We start from the raw sequence: 19,496 nt of genomic DNA, 5'->3' as shown, positions 1-19,496 counted from the left end.
TCCACGTTCCGGGGGCGGGGGGGAATGCAAGGGAGAGACATGAGATGGGACAAGAAGTCCTTTTCTTCGAAATAGGCATCTATGCAGTGTTAATTAACTTCTGAAAAGTGGAATGCCTAGGAGCTTTAGTGTGTGCTAGGAGGTTGGTTTACTCTGAGAAACAATTGGTGGGAGACAGTATGCTTTATTGTTGGCTGTACGTGTCTATTATTTATATACAATATCTGTGTCCCACCCAATAGCCACGGTTCCCTGGCCTGCATTACATTATGTGATGAAAGAATAAGTGTTTTGAACTTCCCACATATGAATCAAATTTGCCAACTGGCCTATATCATTTATGGTGGTGACTGGGTGTGTTTGGGAAGAAAGACGCTACCACCATCAAGCATCAGCTGAGGAAACAGCGGATCCTGTCCCTCTTACCTGTGGATCTAACCAGAAGAAAATAGGATGGGGGCTGCTGGGTTAGCACCATACAGACATGTGACTTCTGAACGACATGCACTTCGGGCTGGTCAGCAGCCACATGTCTGCTGGCACAGAGCTACTGTCTTTCCACAGCTTCAGATTTATGCAGTGCACCAAAGCTCAAAGTCCCAATTTAGTGTGCAAATTTGCTTTTATTATCAAGATGTGTGGATATTACACTTCAACACTGTGCGTATTGTGCCTCACCTGTGTGCAGTGTTCTTATCTTACTTGCCTTATGTATACTTCAAGCAGAGCTTTGAACCTTGTTTAGTCCTTCAGGTTAATCTGTTATTCAGATATTTTTAAAAATGCCATTGCTGTATACCACTGTGAAAGAAAGCAATGAGTTTTAATAATGAGGTCTTTACAGAATGGCATTCAGTTATAGCTGACACTTCTAAATGTTTGTTCCAGCATGTCTGTCTTTGATGCCTAAATTACATCTAAGAAACACTAGTATTTTATGACATCACAGTGTGATATTTATTTGCTAATGGAAAACTACCATATACACTGATTTTAATACTGTTACATAAAGACTCTCTCATTGGCTCACTGAGTTTCCAAAAAAGCAAACCTTTTTTCAGAAATTGTTTTTTGGTTTTATTTTATTACTGAAGATGCCGCATAGGAATAACTGGTCGACGGTGCGATCGATGTGCTTCTGGTTCCTATGGTTTTCCAAACTGCAAACCCTGTGAATGTAACAGAGAAGGAACAGAGCCAGATGTTTGTCATCCACAGACAGGAGTTTGCCTCTGTAAGGTCAGGTGCTTTTGCATTCAAAATTGGTGCGACCGTAATTGCCAGGAGTTTGTCCTTAATTAACTAGTGATGATTACCGTTCCCATGATTTCTTAAGGAATAATAAAATTATTAATTAGCTGTATAGCGTTTTCCATGTCTGAATTACCATAATATGAAACCAATGGTAATTCTTAAATGGAGCTAATACTTGTGAGTTTCCCAAGGAAACATTTGTTAGTACAACACCTTGGTTTGCAATCAAGCCTCGGAAGGAAACATGTTGCAACACTGCTGTTCCTTGAGTGTCTATTTCACCATTCGTCCCTTATTTCAGAGGGAAGCAAATTCAGCTCCTGCTGAAATCAATAGAAACACTTCAACTGGATTCTGTTATTATACAGATTGATCAAGAGGAACCCTTGTGCAAAAACCTCCACCCCCCTTAAATACTCTCTACTGCCAGTAGTGCAAATGGTTCTAGGAAAACCCACTTCCGTTGTCCTGGGGATATTTGTGTACACTGCTCCAATATCTCGTGTGCACTGCTTAGCACATTTCTAGGACTCTGGTTGAATGTTGTTAACTTCACTCCAGCTGCCCACTTCACTACTAAACATCTAGTAATGGGCTCAGTGAATGTAGCAATGGATTTGCGGGAGTTACTCAGTTGTGATCCCACATTAATTCAGCTTCTGGCTTATAGTATCATAGAATTTGGGGGCTGGAAGGGGAGCCTGAGGATCATCTAGTCTATCCCCCTGCAGTTCAGGAATATGGTCCCGTATATAAAGTGTTAACTTGATGTACTAACTGTTCATTGCCAAACTTTATTAGTGCTTCCAAACAATCATTTCCAAGAGTAAGTACAAGTGCAACTGCTCACTTTCAACAATCCCTTGAGCTTCAATTATCTTTTTCTAGGATGATTAATTTAGTTGTCTTATCAGCTGCACATCACATATATCTGGTATTATTGTAATTCTCTGACACAGTGGCTATCACACACACACACAGTTGGGCTCAGTCTTTAAACTCAGAAAGATTGTATGTTGATCTTTGCAAATTCCAAAACAAACCTCTTGGACTAAGGTTCAAATCAGAACATTAGTTGGTTATTCACCAGCTTTTACAGTTCCTGAGTGTTCTGACATATTATTGTTCTTGGGTCAAAGATATCCAAGTGCATTTTAAAATGCATATTTTGCAAATATCTGTGCAGAGCTTTAAAATAAAAATAAAATGCAGATCAATGTAGAAATGGAACAAAACAGACTTATGGGTGAACACATGAAATAGCGACAAGGACCAGAAATAGATGGATTGTTCTCATCCCTGCTTCCAACTAGATCAAGAGTGTTCAGTGTGAATCAGTCTGCGACTGACAGCAGTCAAAATGTGTGACAATCATCCACAAAAAAAGGTTTGTTTGGAAGCACCTTAATTTTAATGCACACAAGCATAGTATTGGCGGAGCTGCTTGTTATACACTCAAAGCAGCAAAAGCATATGTGTGTCATTTGCTTGAAACTCCTTTCAGAAGGAGGCAACCTCATTTGCATTTGTGCTACTGTGTACTGAAAATCAAGGCGATGAAACAATGTTATGTATTATTTTGGATGTATTTTACAGCTTTTTTCATGTGTATATTACTGCAGGAGCTTTATGTGGAAACATTTAATGACTTATTGCAACTGACTTATAGGAGAATGTTGAAGGTATTCAGTGTGACATGTGCCGCCCTGGGTCGTTTTATTTGGACTCTGCTAACCCGAAGGGTTGCACCAATTGCTTTTGTTTCGGAGCAACCAATATTTGTCGCAGCACAAATAAACGTAGGGTTAAGGTATGTTTGCTGTAAGTTATTCTTTTTTCAATCACTATTTTAAGGGTGCAACTAGCAGGAGATCTGATTGGATTTCCTGTTTGCTTCAATTCAAATTAGCTGTGGCATGGGGAAATTAGATTGGGCTTTGGTGCCATGAAGAATTTACACACTTCACTTTCCCCAGTCTAAATAGCCCTCTGCCTGAAGTTGCTGCTTGACCTGCAGGGAAACATTTATAGGTGCGCCGCTTCTAACCTCTTCTTTAAAATGAATGATCCAATCGTGGATCAAGTCTCGTCTAGTTTTGTGGCCTAAAATCAAAGACTTACTCCAATTTCAGTCTTACCTTGGTTCTCGAATGTCTTGTGACTCAAACATTTTGGCTCCCGAACTCCGCAAACCTGGAAGTAAGTGTTCTGGTTTGCAAACTTTTTTTGGAAGCCGAACGTCTGATGCTGCTTCTGTGGCTTCCGACTGAGTGCAGGAAGCTCCTGCAGCCAATCAGAAGCCGTGCCTTGGTTTTCAAACATTTTCGGAAGTCGAATGGACTTCTGGAACGGATTCCGTTTGAGAACCAAGGTATGACTGAATTAGAGTCACTGTTTTTATGTCTGAAGTTGGGGGTGTGACTTTGTATATACATGTGTCTTTCAGATGTATTATTCCCCTCCCCTTTATGCCATTGCAATTTCTTAGAACAGCTAGGGCTAATTGAGGCTGCTCTTGAGTTTGTGGCTGGTACTTTTTTCTTCAGCCTTTGGCTGACTGTTGATTGCAGAAGAGAGTTTGACTTGCTTGTTCACTGTGAACAGAAGCAATAAGCTTTGCACATCACTATAACACACAGGCTATGTGTTCCACTCACCGTAGCAATCTCTGTGACAAGCCTCTCACCCCTCCAGACACATAGTTTGTCAGCACTTGTGAATTGGGTGGCTTCCCAGTTCCCATTCCTTGTTGTAGTGGGGCTGCAGAAGGGTATCTATATTGTGATATGGCTGTGTAGAACCTCAATCCACTGAATGCAGTAACTTGCCTGAGACGGTTTGTGGTGTCACACAAAACCAGCAGCTGTTGCTCGTGGCAAAGAGTTGGAAAAACTTCTCACATGAGGCAAAACAAAACATTTCCGCCAGAAAACAGGTAGTCATGCGCATTAACTCTATTGCTCTGGGAAAACTGTATTCAGTATAGAAACTTCTCTAAGTGTCTTATTGTCTGTTTCACTCTTAGTTTGTTGATATGAGGAACTGGCACCTAGAAGCTGTGGATAATGGCATGAGCATCCCTGTAACTTTCAATCCAGGCAGCAACAGTGTCGTTGCTGATGTTCAAGAACTGCCTCCCTCTGTGCACAATTTATACTGGGTAGCACCTCCATCTTACCTGGGAGAAAAGGTACATGACCCTCAAAGCTGTATTCAGAACATTGTTACCATCCAAGGTCAATAGTAGGGCTGGGTGATATATTGATATACTGTCCAAAACTGGTTTGAAGTCCATATTTTGATATTGGTTTCATAATTTTTGACCTGGCATTATATCACAAGGCATGATGTGTGTTAGGGCTGGGTGAATGAATGAATGAATGAATCCATTTATTTCGCTCACTGACCAGAGTGCAACATATACAACAACATAGAGCATACAAACATAAATAGATTAAAATTAAGCTTGTTTCCTTAATTTTATAGCAGCAGCACACAATTTAGCCACTTTTAAGGTACAGTAATATTTGGTTCCCTGTCCTTTATTAAGTATTTTAAGTAATAATCATCAGTTCTGCTTGGGGTTATGCCTGTAGAAATGCCTTCTAAAAATGCATGTTTCAGAATACATTACCCCTTTCCTCATCCGACTGCTTCTGCACCTCCATTAATCCTGTGCTGGTAGCACTGGAAATGTTCTTGCAAGGGTCAAGGTTCTGAGATAAGTGTGCTCTGAATACTTAGAAACCATGTCATAAGCTCTCATAATAATTCTCACCATCTCTTTAAATATGTTGTTTAGCTTTCTTCATATGGCGGCTACTTGAGCTATCAAGTTAAATCCTTTGGCTTGCCTAGCGAAGGCATGACTCTACTGGAAAAAAGGCCTGATGTGCAGCTTACTGTAAGTGAAATCAAGAGTCTTCCTGTTAAACCGTTTTTAAGGGTTGTTCTGCTTTGTTCAGGTGGCATTTTCTCCTCTCCTGCTTCTCCCTCTCCCTTTCCTGCTGCTGACTTTATACAGCCCCTGTTGGGAGAGGCGAAAGCCTGAAATGTGTTTATTTGAATGTGCCATCTTTGTGACCACACGAGAATAAATCTGCTGGAAAGATGGTTTTAGCTTTAGCTGCAAGGAACTGGAAGATCACACATTAAAATAAACCTGGGATTTCCTGGTTTTGGTATTTACTATTTCTTGGAATAAAAAGTTGAAGCCAGTCGAGAATGAAATGTGTAAGCTTAAAGCCTGCTCCTAAACTTTCTCCAAGAACCGTCCTGGTCTGAATAGAGTTTTTACACTGTTTCTATTTTACAGCATTCTAAAATGATGCAATAAGCTAGCTAATCACTTATGAGATACCATACTGTACTTCCAGGGTGGGGAACTCATACAAATGCCATCTCTCTAGGGGTTTACCTTTTGCTCTCCAGGCACAGGTCTGCTCTTTAAAGCATCATGTCTGAGTGCTGCTTCTTTTCTTTTCTTTTCTGCCTCACCATTTCTCCCAGGAAAGCCTGCTCTTTAATGCTGAATTGGAACAAAGAGCAATTCAGGTTTCCCACAGATTGCCATTTGCTCCAATTCAGTGGTAAGAAGTGGATTTTTTCATAGGGCCAAAAAAAAGGGGGGGAGCACCCAGACATGTAGCTTTAAAGCACAGACCTGTGCCTAGAAACATGGCACAAAAGGAAGTCTGGATGAGCACTGGGTCTCTCTAGCTGACCCTTGGGGCTCTCATCAGACCACACACCTTGGCTGGAATGTGTCCCTGAACTCTAATAATTCCTCCTGATGGCCTGAATGGAGGGTAGAGAGGAGTGGGTGTAGAAACTAGACTGCTATACAAAAGCAAGCCTGGCATTCATTGCTTCACTCACTTTTGCCCCTGGCAATGCCACCCTCAGCCTGAAAAAGGTTTTCCCCCACCACCACTACTATACTTTAATGTTAACTACATTTCTTTTTGTTGAGATCTAATAACAACTGAAATATCGCTCAACTAACGCAGTTCTGTAAAGCATGCTAATTCTGCACATTGAATTTTATACTGATGTTTGGAATGGTAATATTTTTGCACAGGGCCACCAAATGAAATTAATCTATGTGGATCCTAACAATCCTTTGCCCGACAAACAGTATTATGGATCAGTTCGGCTACTTGAGGTAAGACTCATGGAATTCCCTTTCATAAATCACTAGCTGACATTTCTGCTTATTTTATAGCACAGCATCAGAAACAGTCTTGCTTCAAAGTACACTTTAAAGGCTGCAATTTTTAATACTCTTATGAGCAGGTAAAGGCCACTGAACAAAATTTGCTTAGGAGTAACCATGCGTAGGATTGTTCTGTTGTTTCCTTCCTGTTGTAAACATTTGAAATTGAACAAATGTGAAGAAACTGTGTTGCAAGTGTATTCTAATCAGGAAAAGAAACCATACAACAAAGAGAATATCACTATGCATGCCAGGTGAAGCCTAGTTCTCCAATAAGGAACTGAGAATGTGAAGCATAAATGGTATATATGAAGTTGCTGTATCCTGAGTTAGATCGTACGACTGGTGCTTACTTGAAGCATAGAGTTATGAGGGCGTCATGCAGGCACTGGGACCTCTCCCTAATCTGTACTGCAATGGGGTCAAAGTAATGTGTGAGTTACAGTTGTGATTAATTCTAAGGTTCATTAGTTGTGGAAAGTGAGTGGTTTTTTGCTGTATATTTTTCTAACTTTTCCTTTGTATGAGACTGTTGAGCTTGGCGAGCCTGTATACTGGAGATGGTACAACCCACTTCCCAGAAATACTTCTCCAGTATTTATTTATCTCTCTCTCTATCAACTAAATTAAATACTTCCTGTTGTGCTGCACCTGGACTTCTCACAGCCCAAGGAAATATAACACTTCTGAAAAGCCAAACTCTGCAAAGGGCTTCGCCTCATTGTTGTCCAGAAATAGTGTCATTATTTACAGCGAAACAGCTGCTTGTTCCCGCAGTCTCAAAGTCAAGTTGGGTTCTTGTCAGGCTCATGCCTGAACTTGAAAAATAAAAGTACTTTTGAGTTATATTCTGCCTTCAATTACATATGTGCTTGCAAATGGTTTGAGGCCATTCCAAACAAATCACATTTTGATGCATGAGGTTTCCTCTCAGGCATTCGTAGTCCAGCCTACAACAAACTCTGTCAATGAAGTGTGGATGGATGAGTGTATTTCCGTCCTATGTCAGTTTCACATGATATTTAAATGTATATTTTTGAACGCGTTTTCTCATAGAATAGCACATTTATGAATGTATTTTCTCTCAAGTGTGGATTTCTAAATGTATTTTATTACAATGTATGCATTTGGTATGGTTGTTGCTTTTTCTTTCAAAATTGGCACCCATTTATTGTTACTAATGAAACAGGAAATTTTCTGTGGAATAATTAAGCACTGGGAATTTTTTGCACAGCCCCGTGTCAAGTGAAACCTTTTGTTCCTGTCCTAGTTGACTTCGTATGTTATTATTGTAATCTGCCCTTATATGTCTACTTCTGAGGCTGACCCTCATTTATTTTACTTTACTTTAGATTGTCTCTTGCTTGGGTTTTCAATCTGCTAGTGTCCTTTTCCCTTAGGCTACCAGCACCCATTGCTTCTTAGAAGGCATGAACCTGTTTTATTATTATTATGTTTAATCTATATCCCTTTGCATGTGCAGCAGTACTTTTACACTGAGTAGATTGCTAATTAAACTTTCTCCTAACTTTAATTATATATTGAATGTGCAGGGAAACTTCAGACATGCAAGCAGCAATAGCTTGGTATCTCGAGAGGAACTGATGATGGTCCTGTCTAGACTGGATGGATTACGAATCAGAGGACTTTACTTCACAGAATCTCAGCGGTTAACCTTGGGCGAGGTCGGTCTGGAAGAAGTCTCCAATGCAGGAAATGGCATCGTTGCTTTTGATGTAGAGACATGCTCCTGCCCTCCTGAATATATGGGTGATTCATGTCAGGTAGGAAATTGTCTTTGTTTCTGCTCTGCATCATTCATGACACACGATAACAGTACTGATTTAGCTATAGCAACGAGAGAGTCTTATTCATTCTTATTGATTGCCTTAAAAGCGCAGGAGAGACGCGTTTCTGAACAATTATGTTCGATGGGACATTCCACCTTCACGGTGTAGTCCTCTTGTAGAAATTGTACTTAATTCAGCTATTATATATTTATGGAGTTTTATCATTTATGGATTTCATTTTAATTCATTTGTGTGAACAAAAAACTTCAAACATCCAAATGACAAAAATAGAACCAAGAAACGTTTAAAAGTAAAACCAATAAAATACAACCCAGTTTCTAAAGATGTGTGAAGCATAATATTTCAGCATTCTTTAAAAAGTCAGGCTGTGGGGTTTTTTTTTGGGGGGGGGGGAGGAGGAATGGATTCACATATATCCTGAGCCAACTAGCTAGTTCCTCAGTTGCCAATCAGCAGGAGTGGTCATGCAGTAGATATCTCCCACCCACTCTGCCAAGACATAATTGCCACCAGACATTCCTCTGATCACTATTCTTCCATATTATGCCCCATAATGCTGTGTGACGGGTATATTCAGAATTGTTCAGAAGTAAAGGAGAGAAAGGGACGCAGGTGGCGCTGTGGGTAAAAGCCTCAGCGCCTAGGGCTTGCCGATCGAAAGGTCGGCGGTTCAAATCCCCGCGGCGGGGTGTGCTCCCATTGCTCGGTCCCAGCGCCTGCCAACCTAGCAGTTCGAAAGCACCCCTGGGTGCAAGTAGATAAATAGGGACCGCTTACTAGCGGGAAGGTAAACGGCGTTTCCGTGTGCGGCTCTGGCTCGTCAGAGCAGCGATGTCACGCTGGCCACGTGACCCGGAAGTGTCTCCGGACAGCGCTGGCCCCCGGCCTCTTGAGTGAGATGGGCGCACAACCCTAGAGTCTGTCAGGACTGGCCCGTACGGGCAGGGGTACCTTTAAAGGAGAGAAAAAATTGCCTAGTACTTAAATTATTAATCTGAAAATCTGGGTTTGACTGGTTTGATCCTACATACCTGGGAGGCCTGGGAGCCTGAACCCATCCTCAAACAACATATTCAGGTCTCCCAGAAACCCACTGATGTTTGCATCAGTGGGAAGGAGGAGAAGGAGAAGGAATTGGAAGTAAGGAGAAATAGGAAGAAAGTAGACATGGTTTTGGAGAGGTTTAAATCTCCATCTACTCCACCTCCCTAGTGGGGATGCAAATTACCCCCTGCGGGCATCAGATTGATTATTTGATGGATGGGAAGGGGGTGATAACTGATCTTCAGGTATTTTGGTTCTCTGCCTAAGCTTCTGCTCATGGGGGTGACCAAAGGCCTGTACCTTGATATCTGCACAGGAGAATGTGTTTTGACAGCTGCCATTTCTCATGGGAGAAAAGTTGTACCTACTAAGCTTCTGTCTTCTTTGTTTTACTTCCTCTAATAATGCTACTTGTTTGGTAACACTTCATTGATATGTTCATTGTGACTTTTCCAAGTAAATGCACTTGGATTGATGTGCAAGTTTATCAACTTTATTCTCAGGTTACAATAATAGCATAAAGCTTGCTTGTCATTTTTAAAAATACTTTCAGAGGCTTAAAAAAAAATACACTTCACAGTCAGTTATATGAAAAATGCAATCGATCAGCATGCCAAGGCTTGCATTTAATACACTAACTAAACTCTTCTCATTCCTATTCCTACTCACCATGCACAAAAATGCCTCTTTTGCTCCCTTTTCCTGGACTGATTAAAACATGTAGCCCAAAGGAAGGTATAGAACCACAGTACTCCATAAAATAGCTCACACACCCTGCATGTTTTCACAGAATTACTCAGCCTGTGATTTACAGTTCTAATCGTCTAGTACTGCCTGACTGTCTTAGGCAGGGAAAAGGTGATGCCTGCCACACCTTAATGCAGATATACGCTCATTTGCAGGAATTAGAAAGCGGTTCGTTAACCTCAAGAACTGCTATGTGTTGCACAACCTGACTCATGTACGAAGTTTTAAAGGAGGGGCATATCACAGCACACCGACTGAGTCAGAGAAGCTGAACAATAAGAGGGTAGTATAAGAAAAGGGCTGCATAGCAAAAAGAGCCTCCTTGCATGTGAGCAGCAAAGCCTTAAGCTAAGTAAAATGACGGCCGGAATGCAGAGGCCGGGCAACATTGGATGGCTGGTGTTGTGCATAGGCCTGAGGCACTGTTTGGTGCATGCTACACAACACAGGATAGCATTCCCTTCTCTTCTTGGCGGAGGGCAGCAGCAGCAAAATCACTGGGATTTTAAACCAAGACAGGTAACGTGTGTTCTCTCTTCCCCTACCCCCCTGCTTTAAGGTGTTTTGTTTTGCTTTTTATAGCCCTGACTTAAAAGTGTGTTATGCAGTATTTTGAGTGAAAACAACAACAACAAGCTGATCTCTTTATCCATTGGACTATATTGTCCAGAAGACCTGCTACAAAATGTTGCTGTTTGAGTCGTTAGCTGGGCAGTTTGTTAACCATTTGTACTAGACTCTACTGGTGTACAAGGTCATAGAATGGTTAGCCAGGCTGTTTCTATTCTTTTTTCTTCTTTTTTTAAGATTGCAGTCCTTGTTTCAAACACAAAACTTAATGCACATTCACTTTTACTGTGGCTTTGAAATGTTGACCGCCAGAGTGGTATTGCCATGTGGCCAACAAAATATTTCTTCTCCATCCATTTGAACAAAGTGGACAAATATGCATTTGTCAAAACTTACAGTGCACACTCCAGGGTCCTCCATGGAAGTGTTATCTGCTCATGATATCTTATTTTCCTTCAAGGCAATTGAAAATGGAATTTGAGTGTGCAGAGAAACTACTATTGGAAGAACTTTTTTTAAAAAAGACAATAGCTAGCTTTAAACTGATTATTTCATATGAACATCTCAAATAGTTCTCTTTAATTGATTTTTAATAATTGGGTCATAATTAGCTTTATTTCAGCAAGCTGTTTTTGCAATAATCCATACTTTAAATGCCTGTACTGGTAGCTGCTGCAGGATAATTCCCTCTTGTGAACGGCATCAATTGTTGTTTAAAAAAATTATACTACAACCATTCACATAGACCTGTTAATTTGTAATGTGATTTATAATCTTCATTTTGTTTGCCCTCACAATAAACAAGTGAGGTTACTCATTATTTTTTCACACATAGGGAGTTTTGTCCAGCTCTAAACAATGTATTCATGGGAGAGATAGGACTTCAAGACAAGTTTCCCAGAACCACACCTAAGGGCTAAAACTTGACAACTCATTTCATTGTTTGTCCTTGACTGCTTTCTTTCTTTTACACAAATTGCCGTTGGGGGCAGAGGGAGGAAGCAATCTGGATCAGGACCCTAGCATGGGGTGGGGATTAATCCTTTGCTAATACTTTGTCCTCTGCAGTCTCAGCCAGGAATAAGGTCTCATGCTACAAGAAATGAATAGACACATGAAGCAGTTCCACACGATTGGGAAGTCTGAATGTGCAAGGTCTCCCATCACGTGGAGCACCTAGGGATGTACATGCCCCTTTCAGACCTCAAACCATGTATGGAGGAAAAGGACAGGTCCAGGGGGGCATGGTGATATCTGGGGAGGGGCCATGGTATATGGCCCCTTCTTTAACTCCATTTGTTTAAGCACAGAGAGCATGCATACAGTACTGGGGTTGTCAAGATGCTCACATCACAACTGGACTATAGGTTTTGAAGAGGGGAGGGTTGAAGTGGTGGCCCAGAGATTATTAAAGTTTTTTTACAATCCCTTTTCATTGGTGAAAGCCACATTTTCAACTGATATGCTTTATTGGAACAGGACATGGCTTTTTGACAACTGTGTCTCTTTTCTTTTTTAAAAAATTATTATCCTGCTCCCCAAAATTCTGTCAGTTGACATTGATCGCGGAAGAGCAGCTTTACTTCTTAAATGCTTCTAGTTGATGAACATTCTTTTCATGCTTCACTTGTCTTTGGGACAAGCCTGTACGTACAAATTGTGCTTCATATTAAAGAATGCCCCTCATTGCTTCAACATAGTTTCACATACCCTCAGGTGAGGAAATCAGGATGAGGTTATATTACAGCAAGTAGTTTTGAAAATTAAACTTTAAATTGGTTAAACGCTAGTGAACAAGCATAGTTCTACAGAAACCTATGGATCTAGAACAAAAACACCTTTAGCTGTATTTTAAATACTTTACTAAACTGGACTTATTCTGGAAACATTCTTCACAGGATATGAAATATGTCCAGCCAGAACAGCCTTCAGGGGTTTAGGTTGAGAGAATCCTTCTTGACAGATCTCAGAGCACTGATATATACAGCTACTTTTCAGAATGGTTGGGCAGTTTGTGGACTTTAGACGTGGTTGACATTGACTGCATTTGATCATATCTCAGTATGACAAGTTATGAAGGAGCCTTTTGGCCTCACACAAGGAGACCCTTGGCTCACCCCTTCCTGAAAGCGAGCAAACAAGCCAAGAAGTCTTCCATTAAGTATAGTTCCCTGCTACGTCCAAACTGAAAAACTTTGGCCATATGTCTTGGCTTACCAAACTGAGATGAATATTAGAATACAACCTATGCCTCTTAATCATATAATAGGTCTTCATATGACAATATTTAGCAATTTAATTTCTTCTACCTTAAAATTTCACATATAAACATATACCCTTCTAAAAAAACTCTCCTTCGTATGCAATAGGAATGCAGCCCAGGATTCTACCGTGAGAACAGTGGCCTATTAACAGGACGGTGTGTTCCTTGCAATTGTCACGGAAATGCAAATAGATGCCTGGATGGTTCTGGAATTTGTATTGTAAGTAATAATAGCAAAGATTGTTGAGATTTATCACTGCTGTTAGTTACTAACCACTGACGTGCATAGTAGTTTTGCTCTGTCCAGTACCGGACTAGATCCTAGGCCCTTCTCTCTAGTAGAGGGTAAAAAATTGTGCATGCAAAGCAATGCATATATTGAACCACTCCTCTGAAGTGAATGAGTTCTATGAGCACATGTGTAGTGAACTCATAAAGTGTAGTGATCTCATAAGGGTGTCTGTTTTGGTTTATTAGTACAAAAACAACAACAACACCCCAAATAATTGCACGGTACCTTAAAAACTAACAGATGCATTATTGTGCAAGCTTTCATGGACTAGAATCAACTTCATCAGATGCATGGAGTATTGTCCAGTAACACTCCACGCATCTGATGGAGTACACCCTCAACCACAAAATATTTACCATAATAAAATTGTTAGCCTTCAAGGCGCTGTATATCTATTTGTTGTTTTTCTCGTAAACATAGGTAAAATATTATCCATCATACAGTATGTGTAAGAATGCAAGTTGTTTACCTGGAATACAAATCTGTGTGTCACAATAATAAATGGTTCCATCTCTCTAATCATTTGAAAATGGCACCCAATCTTTTAAAAATGCAACCCATTTAGCAGTGCATTCCTCTTGGAAACTTTAGTTCACTGATCCTATTTATCTGAACCATGATTGTGGGTATGCTAGTATGTTTATGCCAGCTGCTTGCTTTGCAGACTTTAAACGCTCATTATAAAACTGCATTTTACAAAAAATACAGAATTGCTGCCACTTTTGTGTCTCCAGTTTTCCTGGTAATGTGTGGCTAATGTGTGATGTGATGCCACGGCACTGCATTTCCCACTACCATCTCAGCTTCTTGGCTGTCTGAACCAGAGAGCGGAAAACATTCAGGACAGTAACCATGACACACATTGATAATAAGCTACACATTGATAGAAAGACTAGAAAGTGGTTGCAGCATGTTTCTCTTGTAGCAACTAGTTCTGCCCAAAGAGTGAAAGCTACGGAATGCATGTATAAGCATGTCAAGAGAAGGTAGTTTCCGCACATTGGAAGTGGACAGTTATAATGCAGACATAATTGGTAAATGTCTGATTTCTGCAAACTAATTTTTCAGCAAGATACAAATCTCATCTGAAATGAATCACGCTTTTAAAAGTGTCCTTTACAATTCTGTTGCTAAAGAACTTGCACAAATATGAGCTCTAGTTGAAGGATCAGGGCTTGCATCAATATCACTCTTTAGGGAGTGTTATCTTGTATTCTATTTCACTGCTTTTGTCTCAATAGTTTATTCTGAAAAGTTATAAGATCATGCCCCCTATTCACTGCATGGATTCACTGCCAGATTCATTGCATGGGTGCCTTTTTCATTATGAACCTATTTTGGCTGCATTGACATCCTCTGACGATGATTATGCAATACTTCCCTTGACTTTGGTTTCAACAAACCTTTTTGGGGTTGTTAGCCAAATCAGCATGTTCCAGGAGATGTATGAATCATAAGAAATTTTGATTAGAGAAATGGGGCAGGCCATGACAAGAAAACACACAGGCAGGAAAATCAAGAGAAGACAAGGTTTGCTTTTTCAGCCTTGCTCCTGCTGTTTTAATAGCCATGCAAACTGCTAGTTATAGCTAGTGCCATATATTTGTTACTAATTAATGCAGCTTGCATTCTGTGTGCATAGGTGGTCTCGACTGTTTGATGACTATTGGTTCAAATTGAAAGATGGACACTTTCAATTCATTTTGCAGAGGAAATAGTTTTTCCAGGGTGCAGTTATGTGTCCACATAAAGTTAAAAATGTTAATTCATTGGTGGCAGTTTGATGATCTGATCAGGTTTTGTTGCTGTGACAGGTAACATTATGCAACAGAACCGAAGAACAATATCCCCCCTCTCCCCCCCTCTTTCCCCTTTCCCCCGAACCACAAGATGTCCAGGACATTATTATCTTATACCAAACATAAACGAACTGTGAAAAAGACTGTATGAATTGAAAGTGGATACGCTATATGTTCTTTGATTTATTTATTTTGTAACACAATAAAATCTTCAATAAAAACTAATTTTAAGAAAAATTGTTGTACCTGTCCTGAGGCAATTGCTTCCCTGTATTAGTGTTGTTGTTCCAGTGGTGTTGGGACTGTTAAGTCCTATGCTAGGGCTGTGAGAAGTACAAAAAAATATTTTATTGGACCAGTCTACCTAGATTTGAGTCTATATAAACTTGTTCAAACTAAAGGGCTAAACAGAAAAAAATGGGTAGCAGGATATTCATTTATAGAGGGACTCGAATAGATTGTGAAATGAATCCAAAGTTGCTCACAAGTATTTGCATCACTTCCAACTAAGAGTCTGATTCTTGGATGTGTAGTTATTTAAACCACTGACATGTTAACCAGATATGTGGCTACTGTAATATTCTACCATCTCTGGCCCCAGCGAGCAACTTTTCTATGATTCAAGAGAATGAAGACATTGTCAAAGTCATATGTTTGTTCTTGTGGTAATATAATTGTGTGGTGGAAATGGCTTGGAGCTGATCAACTCTAATTTTCTCCTGCTGGTAATTGAATTGCTGTTAACTCTCTGGTTTTATATATTTGTACATATTTTAAAAGAATTGTCAGCATAATACTGCTGGCGAGAAGTGTGAACGCTGTAAAGAAGGCTATTTTGGAGATGCCACGCAAAGAACCTGCAGGGCTTGTCGCTGTCCTTTTACAAGCAGGTACTGTGTGGGCATGGGGGAGGGACGCTAGGAAAGGAGAGTTGTGTTTTTCTTGTGCTTGACACATTGACTGATTATTTGATTGATTAATTTCTATACCACTTAAAAATATCTCTAAGCGGTGTACAGAACACTGAAGCAACAACAGACAACTTAAACAACATATTACAAAAATACAGAGTTACATATAAAAATGTTACAGTAATACAAAGTTACTAATATATATAAGTAAAGGTAAAGGGACCCCTGACCATTAGGTCCATTCGTGACCGACTCTGGGGTTGCGGCGCTCATCTCGCTTTATTGGCCAAGGGAGCCAGCGTACAGCTTCCGGGTCATGTGACCAGCATGACTAAGCCACTTCTGGCGAACCAGAGCAGCGCACGGAAACGCTGTTTACCTTCCCGCCGGAGCAGTACCTATTTATCTCCTTGCACTTTGACGTGCTTTCGAACTGCTAGGTTGGCAGGAGCAGGGACCGAGCAACGGGAGCTCACCCTGTCGCGGGGATTCAAACCACCGACCTTCTGATTGGCAAGTCCTAGGTTCTGTGGTTTAACCCACAGCGCCACCCGCGTCCCTTACTAATATATATACTACATCAATATTAATTCATTTACCTTCTGACACACCCTCCCTCTCAGGCTCTGGGTTCTTGCCCAGGATCCAAACAAACTTTCAGCTCACCCACAAAAGTCTCACAATGAAAAGAGTTCCTGGAAACAGCAGACATCACCCTAGTCTCTCACTTATGGGCAGGTCCAAGTTGTAGGGTACATCCTTAGGCTGCCCACAGCTGTGTCCCATTCAGCTGCACTCTCCACACCCAGTTCAGGTACAGCAGGTTAGCTGAGTGGTCCAGGGGGTCCAGAGGATGGAGAAAGGGCCCCCCCTCCACTGACAGCTCTTTCTTCATTCTTTGTCCTCTCCTTATCTTCCATCTGCTTGACAAAGGTGTTGGACTATTCTGCCATGAAAAGAATTATGTCTGCTAAGTGTAGTTCTTTTTTGAATGCTTGAGGCTTACTTGAGCATGTTATTCCTTAGATATGGTGTATTTTCCCATGTGTATGGTTCCCTAAAATGGGACACCTGATCCTATGATAGGAGTTCAAAAAGCTACTACTGGGTATATGGATGGGGCAGATTGCAGCTGTCTGATCTTCTTGAAATACCACCATTTGCCAAAAGAATATAGGTGGGGCAATTAATGACAACAGTGCAAAAACAGTTATATATGCCTGTGTGGACAGAGCACACTGCAGTGTATGATAGTGGCCTTTGGGGTTTGTTTTCATTTCAAGGGGTGATAGGAAATGATGAAGATTACATTGAACCTGACTCTGCAGAATGAGCTTGGCTAAAAATGTTTGGGGTCCTGTGAAATAGCAAGACCCTGTAGCACTTAAAATTAAGATAATTAATGGCCAAGGGCCTCAGACATTTGCCAGGTGCAAAAGCAGAGGACAAGAGCCTTATGAAAATAACTGATAGACTATAGATAGATAGATATAGATAGATAGATGATAGATAGATTAGATAGATAGATAGATAGATAGATAGATGATAGATAGATAGGTAGGTAGATAGATGATAGATAGATAGATGACGTTAAGTAGTTTTTTCCTCTGTAAACTCCTGGTTTCCCTCAGGAGTGTGTAGAAAGTGATTTTTTTAAAAGCAAATAATAGTGAATGTTTTACATCCTGATCCTCGTGCCTATGTATGTGTTGCATAGTTGAATGGTGGGTGGGGGACCAAATTGTATCAAGATTCCCAAGGTGCAAGGATCTTTTCTTGGGGGAAGGGAATTGAGAAACTACACCACAGAGGAGAAGCAGATGTAATAGCACCACTGTCTGAGCAATTTGATACAGTGGCAGATCTCCTGCTTCCTCTCATCCCCCTTTCTTACCAACAGGCAGTGTTCTTGTGCAATGAGTGAGATCTAGTGAATTGCAGAGGTGCCATCATACTACACATGCTCAGTTCATTGGGGTTACCAGCCACTATGAGCCTGGTAAAGGGTGGGATGGGCTGGTAGCCTGGCATAAATGCCTTGATCTGCTATGTGGGTGTAGACTAAATCTTGTGCAGAATTCAGAGAAACAGTGAGTGAGTTGTCATAGAGATTATCCATGGCAATGCATCACCAAATACAAAGATTTCTGTAGATAAAAATGCCTCACTTAGAATCCTCAAGGAAATGCAGTACATTTGTATTTGCTCAATAATAACACATCAATAGATGTCATTTTTATTCCCTATTTCCTTTTTAACAATTTGGTTGTTTGCATTGTTAAGCAGAACAAACTGTTCTCAGAAGGTCTAGGCAGATAGGCAGCAATACACCTGAACTCTCAATGCTATTTGATATTTTGGCTGCAATTTAAATTTCAGCTTCTTGCAAAATATTGAAACCTGTCTAAATATTGTATTTCTGTCCCTCCCCCCAGTTTTGCTAATGGATGCGTGGAAAATGGTGGAGAAATTCAGTGTTTCTGCAAAGAAGGTTATACTGGAATGCACTGTGAAAGGTGATTGTTTGTCTCAATATGGGTTTTCTAATTAAAAAGTGGCACATTGCAAAATATTAGCCTAATTCACACATCATGCTAAGCCAAACCATGGTTTAGTACAAACATATAAGCATGCAGGTTACTGAAGACAGGAGTGTGGTTGCTTCACTTCCTCGTCCCCTATTTTATGGCTCTGGCATGAGCTAAACCATGACTTGGCTCAGCATGTTGTCCAAATCCAAGTTTATGATTGAGCACTCTCCAGATTAACTGTGAGCCATCAACCTAGACCATGCCTTGCTTATAGCTTGTGGTTAGTGTGCAGAAAGCTAACTCATGTGCCCAGGTTCAAGCAACACACTAAGCCAAGGTGTGGCTTAGCTCAGTACAAGTCTGCAGCATAATAACCAGGGAGCTACAGTCTTCTGTAGACACCACACATGGATGTTTGCACCAAGCCATGTTCTGGCTCCTCATGAAAAGCGTATCAGCCCATTGTGTATTCTAAGGGTGTGCCATATTAACATACTTGGTCTACAGTCCAAGGCGCTGTGGGGTTTGAAAGCACACAGAAAGCTTTCTGCAAATACAACCTGCTGCATTCAATTCAGTGTTTTGTGAAGTCTGCACATTCTGCTGGAATTGTGCACACTGTTTTGACATGAATTACGCAGCTCTCCTATTGTACATGAGAGCCCTTGTATGTACTTTGGAGCATTTGGATCTGAGCAGTAGTGTGAAATACAAGTGCAGTCCAAAGAAATTTTAACTCTGCTAAAATTTTACAAATTTCAAATGAAAGTACACTTCATCACCCCTCTGGATCGAACCCTATATTTAATAATATGTTGGACATCTCAGTAAAGCATAGTTAAGCCTGACAAGAATTAACCTAGGTGCACTTCAAGCAGCTGCAAAAAGGATGCCTTAACTGTAGTTTGTTGTTTTGTCCAAACTGTCATGTACTATTAAATGTGGTTCATTTTGAAAGAAGCCAACTTGAAATCAGCTTTGAATTTCAAAGGTAGGAATTGTTGGCCAAATCAATGCAGTAAAAAAAGTTGGGTACTGTCACTTTAGCCTTGTCCACAC

The 19,496-nt window shown here is 40.6% G+C and overlaps 1 protein-coding gene across 2 annotated transcripts in view; it reads left to right on the top strand.

Moving 5' to 3' along the window:
- The window catches only part of LAMA3 (laminin subunit alpha 3), a 137,896-nt gene that overhangs the window by 76,176 nt on the left and 42,224 nt on the right, over nucleotides 1-19,496 (top strand). For both annotated transcript variants that reach the window (XM_077933094.1, XM_077933093.1), the window contains 9 exons: nucleotides 1,095-1,239; nucleotides 2,924-3,064; nucleotides 4,280-4,444; nucleotides 5,057-5,158; nucleotides 6,335-6,418; nucleotides 8,023-8,253; nucleotides 13,011-13,124; nucleotides 15,776-15,885; nucleotides 18,342-18,422. In XM_077933094.1, coding sequence (XP_077789220.1) covers nucleotides 1,095-1,239; nucleotides 2,924-3,064; nucleotides 4,280-4,444; nucleotides 5,057-5,158; nucleotides 6,335-6,418; nucleotides 8,023-8,253; nucleotides 13,011-13,124; nucleotides 15,776-15,885; nucleotides 18,342-18,422 — 1,173 coding nt within the window. The remainder of the gene's footprint in view (nucleotides 1-1,094; nucleotides 1,240-2,923; nucleotides 3,065-4,279; nucleotides 4,445-5,056; nucleotides 5,159-6,334; nucleotides 6,419-8,022; nucleotides 8,254-13,010; nucleotides 13,125-15,775; nucleotides 15,886-18,341; nucleotides 18,423-19,496) is intronic.

Source organism: Podarcis muralis, chromosome 8 (genome assembly GCF_964188315.1).
Source record: "Podarcis muralis chromosome 8, rPodMur119.hap1.1, whole genome shotgun sequence".
NCBI lineage: Eukaryota > Metazoa > Chordata > Lepidosauria > Squamata > Lacertidae > Podarcis > Podarcis muralis.
The sequence above is the reverse complement of the archived record's forward strand: the minus strand, read 5'-3'. Positions and strand labels throughout refer to the sequence as shown.